Source organism: Myotis davidii, unplaced genomic scaffold (assembly GCF_000327345.1).
Source record: "Myotis davidii unplaced genomic scaffold, ASM32734v1 scaffold266, whole genome shotgun sequence".
Lineage (NCBI taxonomy): Eukaryota > Metazoa > Chordata > Mammalia > Chiroptera > Vespertilionidae > Myotis > Myotis davidii.
In genome coordinates this window covers 3,574,799-3,581,125 of record NW_006300032.1, presented here as the reverse complement: position 1 = coordinate 3,581,125, position 6,327 = coordinate 3,574,799, and the positions used below count along the sequence as shown (strand labels likewise).

Here is a 6,327-nt window from a genome sequence, read left to right as displayed (position 1 = left end):
AGCCTCTGAGTCCTTTGGCTTTTATTTCTGGTGCCATGTACTGAAGGGTACCTGGGAAGAGTACAAACACAATCCTACTTCAAAAGAGAACATCTAATGACAGTTTCAATTCCTCTACATAAATAAGGCACTTTAAAAATATGATTCAGGTCTTAATACTGCATCCTTTTTGAATTCCAGTTTTTCTCTGCTATGAATATAAGAGAAAATAGCAGTTTTTATAATGGATTTTATTAGCGAGGTGAAAATAGTTTACCAATATTACCTGGATATGAACAGATATGTTCTCATTTCTTAAATAGTATAATTAAGGCATTATTTCATTAAGACCTCTTAGAAACTTCTAACAACTGGTCATTTGAGAACAACAGAGAATACACCAACACACGTTTTCTAAAATCTGTTTTTGAAGCACATTATGAAAACTCTCATTATGAATACTTCCAATCTTTTCCAAGAAAAGTCTAGGTCATTCATCAATTTCCTTAGATTTAGATTTCTCAATTCCTGATTTGAATGCTTAGTTCTTCTGTTTTCTTTCTTATTTCTAAATCATTTAAGCATGCAGATTCTAAAAGGTATTGTCAAAAATAATGTAAATCTATAAATCAAATGTTTAGGACTTCTGCTATGTGCCTGTGGTCCAAGGAATAATGGGTTTAACAGGTCAAAGACAGGCTATGAGCCATCAGTACAGAGAAATCACCAGGTACAGAGTGAAGAATAAAATGAAAAAAAAGAAGAGAGGATATTTTATATAAAGAATCAGAGAGTTGAAGAATGCAATATGATGGAAGGAGAATTAAGTGGGGGAGCCAAGATCCCGTGGTTCTAGTTGTGGTCTGGTATGTCTCTGATAAACACTCAACTGCAGTTGTATCATTGGCTCAAGTGAGAGGCAGGATTTGTGTTTCTAGCGCCTGCTGCAGTGATTCCCCGAAGTCGAGCAATGAGGACAGAATGGGAAGAGAAACAGATTATTGCCACATCCCCTGCTTCTGATATATTCATACAAATGGTATAATCAGCAAATAGGAACTCCTCCACGATGCCATCTTGAATTATTTCAAATCTTGAGGCATTTGCCAAAAGTGCTACTTCAGTCTTTTCTGATTCATAACCAATGATAGACATTTTGATAAATACAGACACCACCTTTTACAAATGCCTTGTGCATGATTTGTAGGTGAAAACTGCTATGCAAAATTTCTCTAAGTTGTTCTTATGAAAGCTACTGTCATGAGCTAGAAGCTGGCTGTTGTCATAAAAATAAATAAAGTCTATTAATTTTGTCAATTAATTTAGTATTGTTATCTTGGCGGGTTTATCCTCCAGACCTCATCATTACATAGCAGTAGCTCAAGTTCATGTTCACATACACCTGCACATGTCTGCTCTCAGCTTAAATCAGCAAAATTCCTGGATGGAAGCATTTCACCTGGCCAAGGATCAGGAAACCACACTCCTCCAGTCACCTATGCTTAGGAGAAAAGTACTGTGATTTATCTTCGTTTATAGCTTTCCCCAAAGTGATCGTGTTTTATGATGTAAATTAAATCAAGTGGTCTTTAAAAAATATGTGTTGAAGCCTACTGCTCCTTTCTGTTGTCTCTGGGTCTAAAATAGAATTACTGAGAGAATCTGAGTTGTTTTAACATTGTGGTAGGCATCACAACTGATCAACAGTATATGAATAGAAAAGAACTGGACAATTCAAGTAATATCTTAATAATAAATTATGCAATGTTTTTATTCATCAGATATTTCAAAGAGCGCTACCTGCCAATTGTGTTTAATTATCCCTCATTGAGCAAGTGGCAATAAAAACAGGTTTGGTCATGTGTTCATATCTGTTCCCTTCACTCCACAAGCACATGACACCTAATATTTTATATGAAGAGATTTACAGAGCTGGGTAACGCAGCTGCAAGCCAGTCTGGAGAGCCACTACAGCTTAGTAGCTACAGGTTTCAATTTTGACATCACACTGTGTCCTTTCAACCATATGTCCAGCAGTTCCAGATTAAGGGCCTACCGTGGGCCGGGCACTGTTCCAGGCATTTAGAATATAGCTGCAGAGTAAACAGACAGAGATCTCTGTGCTTGTGGAGCTGACGTTTTTGCAGTGGGAGACAGACAATAAACTACAGCATAATAAACAAGTAAGTTGTATAGTATGTTAGAAAGTTATGATTTATGACAAACCCCCCCCCAAAAAAAAACAAGAGTAAGAAAAGGGTAGCAGATGTGCCCAGGGAGGGCTGCCAAGCAAATAGGGAGATCCTCACCGAGATGACATCTGAGGTAAGACCTGAAGGAGGAGAGGGACTCTGCCATGCAGATGGCTGGGAGAAGAGTGTTGTAGCAGCAGGAAAAGCTTGTGCAAAGGCCCTTCAGCGCAATGAAGGAAAGGCCTAAGTTTCTGGGACAGAGTGAGCAAGCGGGGAAGAAGAGGAAATGAGGTCTAAAAGGTGACGAATTCCAAACTGTCCACCATTGTAAGGGCTTTGGCGTTTGTTTGCTGTGAAAGAAGTAGCAAGCCATTGCGGTCTCTGAGTGATAGGACTGGGGTTGAGAATGGACATAGGGGGCAAGAGAGGAGGCAGGGAGAAAAGGTTATTGAGGTAACGCAGGTGAGAAACGCGGGTGGTAGCAGTGGAGGCAGTGAGGAACTGTTCCAATTTTGGACATACTCTGAAGGTAGAGCCAATAGGTTTCCCTGATGGATTGGGTGGGAGTGTGAGAAAAGAGAAGCGCCACGGATAATTCTAAGTTTGGAGTGGCCATTAACTGCGATGGGGAAAAGTGTGGGTGGAACAGGTCTGGGGAGAAGTTAATTCCATTCGGCATGTTACGTCTGGTTTGAACCATAGCTCTATGACTGGCTAGCTTTGTGACCTTGGGCAAGCTACTTAACCTCCTTGAACCTTCATTTTCTCACCCTAAACTGGGATAATGATACCTAAGGATTAGGGCTGATATATGAATTTCAGTGAAGTAACATATATAAAGCACTTAGCACAGTTGGGTATACACTCTATAGATGGTGGTCGCTACTGCCTTCCCTCTCATCACATGACCAGGCAGTGAAATGGACCGAGGTCTTTCAGCGCAGTTCATCAGAGGCTGACTAAGCGCCGGGGACGTGGCTAGTTCCAAGGCCTACGGCCGAGAATCCAGGTCCGCACACCCAGGCCCTCCTGACCAGCACTGCAGACAGACTCAGCACATTAATCACACGTGTCTCCACGTGAGGCCACTGAGAGAAGTACAAGCACAGGGCCCTGGATGACCACTTTACTAGAACTCCTTTGAGAGCTAACAAAAAATGTTTTCAAGATTATCAGGAGATATTCAAGTAACATCTCGTCCAAATAAAGTGTCTGAAAGTAGGGATTTTCCTCTCAGAAGTTACTGAGTCTTAGAAGCATTTAAAATGTCTCTTGCCAAACTGATACAGAATGAGAAAAGAAACATAAAGGCATCTGAAATTACTAATAAATTAGAACCTATTTTGAAAAAAAAAAAAGAAAAGAAAATGCATTCTAAATGTGTTTAACTCTTTACCCTGAAATTCCCATTGCTGTGAGAGTAGGAACTAGGCCAGAGGTGTCGCTGATGGGGTGTTCTGAGGAGAAAGCATACGGAATTTCTCTCTTTTCCCCCTTCCAGGCTTCCAGAATAGATACTTCAGCAAGGTGGAGAGAAATACTGACTGACGCAAGAAGGCCAAAGCAGAGAGCAAAGGGTAGATTAAAAAGAAACCTGACCTTATCATTTATAAACTGTTGTGACTTTGATGTCCCTTTTCTCTCAATTTCCTCATCTGCAAAATGGAGGTACTACCACCTACCTCACAGAACTAAGAAATGGGGACATCTGGCCATGTTGCTTAATTCATTATCTTTTTTCCCTCCTAAATCTTTCTCTAATAATAATACTTCCTGAGAAATAGCAGAATGAAGTGCTAAGAGCTTGGAACGGAGAGCAGGGCTGAAGTTTCGGATGCCCTCCTGGTGACTGCTGGGCAGTCATGAATCTCTCTGAGCCTCGGGTCCCTCTTGGCCACTGTTGCCTTTTTAGAACCCCTGTGTCTCCTCCCTCCCAGGACTTTGCTCTAGAGGCATTGCCTAACCTCTGAGGAAAGCTCTCTCCCCTCCCCACTTCTGGGTTGGTGAGTCACTTCCTCTTTCAGGATTGAAAGGGACTGAAATCCTGCAGTTATTTATGTTGTGAGCAGGGGAATGCATCACAGAGAGTAAACAGATTAGAAAAGAGGGAATTCATAGTCCACATGGGAAGTGATTAAGGTATGAGTAAGAATCACAGAGAGGTTAGGCTGAAAAATGTTTTTAAAAAAATCTTGTCAGGATTATATTGATTGTAGGCCAAACAGGAGAGAAGTAATGACATGAAAAGAAAAACAAACAAGTGAAGAGTTAAAAAAAATCTTATTAAGCAAGGAGATTGAATAGGTCATATAAATATAAGACGAGAAAAGGGTCAGATCAACTTCTGTATATCATTTTTCAGTAATCATCAAAAGATATCAACATTAATATTTGTGAGAACAACTAAATTTATCTCTTACATTATGTTCAAACGCAGCAATTATGTCTTTAATTACATAAGATCTGTATCATCATTGCAAAAACATACCAGTAAAAGTTTCAGTGCTTGGGTTTATGCCAGCAAGCCTCTTTGATGTGCCGAAGTCAGAGATCTTGAGAACACCACTATAGGTATTAATCAACACGTTGTCACCCTAGAAAAGAGAGGACTTTAATAAAAAACATTACATTTCTTCCAGTCCTGTGTATTGTTCGCTCGCAAATCCAATAAGAAAAGGTGTCCTTAGAGCAAACAAGGACACTAATTCTATATTCTTCGTTAATAGTTAATCTCAACAAGGAATTCTTGACACCATTTTTGTTTATATGTTATCAGTTGTCCACAATTGCCACTTGGGTCACAAGGTCAAACATGGTTAGTTAGAGCTTGCTACAGTTTACAGATGGCAGGGGTTGCCTATGCATGGTACATGTATAACAAGTTCAATTATCTATATACTAGTAGCCCGGTGCACAAAATTTGTGCACTCGGGGGGGGGGGTCCCCTCAGTTATTAAACATTTATCTGCACAACACTGACTGACCACATTGGTGGCGGTGGTGGTGGTCTTGTCAGAATGTGTTATATTATGCAGATGAAAATCTATTTAAACAGATTTGATGTAGATATTTTCAAAGATGGAAGAATTGTCCCTGTCAACTATTTTAGTTGATTCATATCTTCAGTAATTGTCATCATTGCAAAGTTTTCAGTCCCCATATGGATTGCTGGATATAATAGGTCATGCGCTGTCCCTGTCCTTTGTAGCCTTAGTGACCTTAAGGAGGACTCTAGTTTTCCATTTATATGTTTAAGTACCAACTTTACCAGCTTAAAAATGTAAGCTTTTAACACTGCTCTCTCTGATGAAAAGTGGAGCTGGGTTGCAGCACAGGAGAGAAATTCAGAAGGGGAATATTGAAGTAATGACTGCAGTTGGAGAAGAGGGAACCTGTTTCCCTGGCCATGGGCGCTGGCGCCCTGGACCACAGGGCTGGCAGGTTCTCTGGGTGGCTGCAGTCTGGGACCTTGGGCGGGTAGCTCGTCCGTCTCCTGGGCTGCAGCCAGCCCCAGGTGCTGGCGCTTGGACCAAAGGTGGGCGGCTTCTTCTTCTGGGGGCTTCTTCTTCTTCTGTGCTTCCAGGGAGGGCAGTCAGAGAATCCAGATGATTTTAACTCCAGAGCCCAGGTTCCTTCCAGTTCCCACCGCCCGTGTCATCTTGGGCAAGTACGTCCCCTCTTCATTTCTCTACCTGCACAAAGTTCCCTGCCGCTGCACCGGGCTTCTGCGGGTCACTGATTGATCACCACAGAAGCCAGGTGTGGGGCAGAGAAGCGGCCGCCTAAGCCCAACTTGTGCCTTCTTGCAGTTGAGGGCCCCATCCCCTGGCTGCTGGCACCAGTTTTTCTTCAGTGGCAAGAACCCAGGCCTTTGCTCTTCTCTTCGCCCGTAGAGACCCTCACGGTGGGCTTCGTTCTCCACTCCTGCCGCCAGGCTCAGCTCCCGGGGGTGGATCCCGGTGGCGGTGGCACGGAGGGCTGCTCCTACCCAGGGCCAATGGGCTTTGTTCCATTGCTTGGTGCCGACATATGCAAATTAGCCGCCATCTTGGCTGGTGATTAATTTTCATATCTCGCTGATTCGCCAATGGGAAGGGTAGCGGATGTATGCTAATCACCATGTTTCTCTTTTATTAGATAGGATTAGCAGCAGCAT

General features: G+C 42.3%; 1 protein-coding gene across 1 annotated transcript in view; it reads right to left on the bottom strand.

The window, feature by feature from the left end:
* Positions 1-6,327, bottom strand: part of MAP3K5 (mitogen-activated protein kinase kinase kinase 5) — a 174,906-nt gene that overhangs the window by 33,618 nt on the left and 134,961 nt on the right. Inside the window, exon 19 of the mRNA XM_015572060.1 lies at positions 4,660-4,765. Coding sequence (XP_015427546.1) covers positions 4,660-4,765 — 106 coding nt within the window. The remainder of the gene's footprint in view (positions 1-4,659; positions 4,766-6,327) is intronic.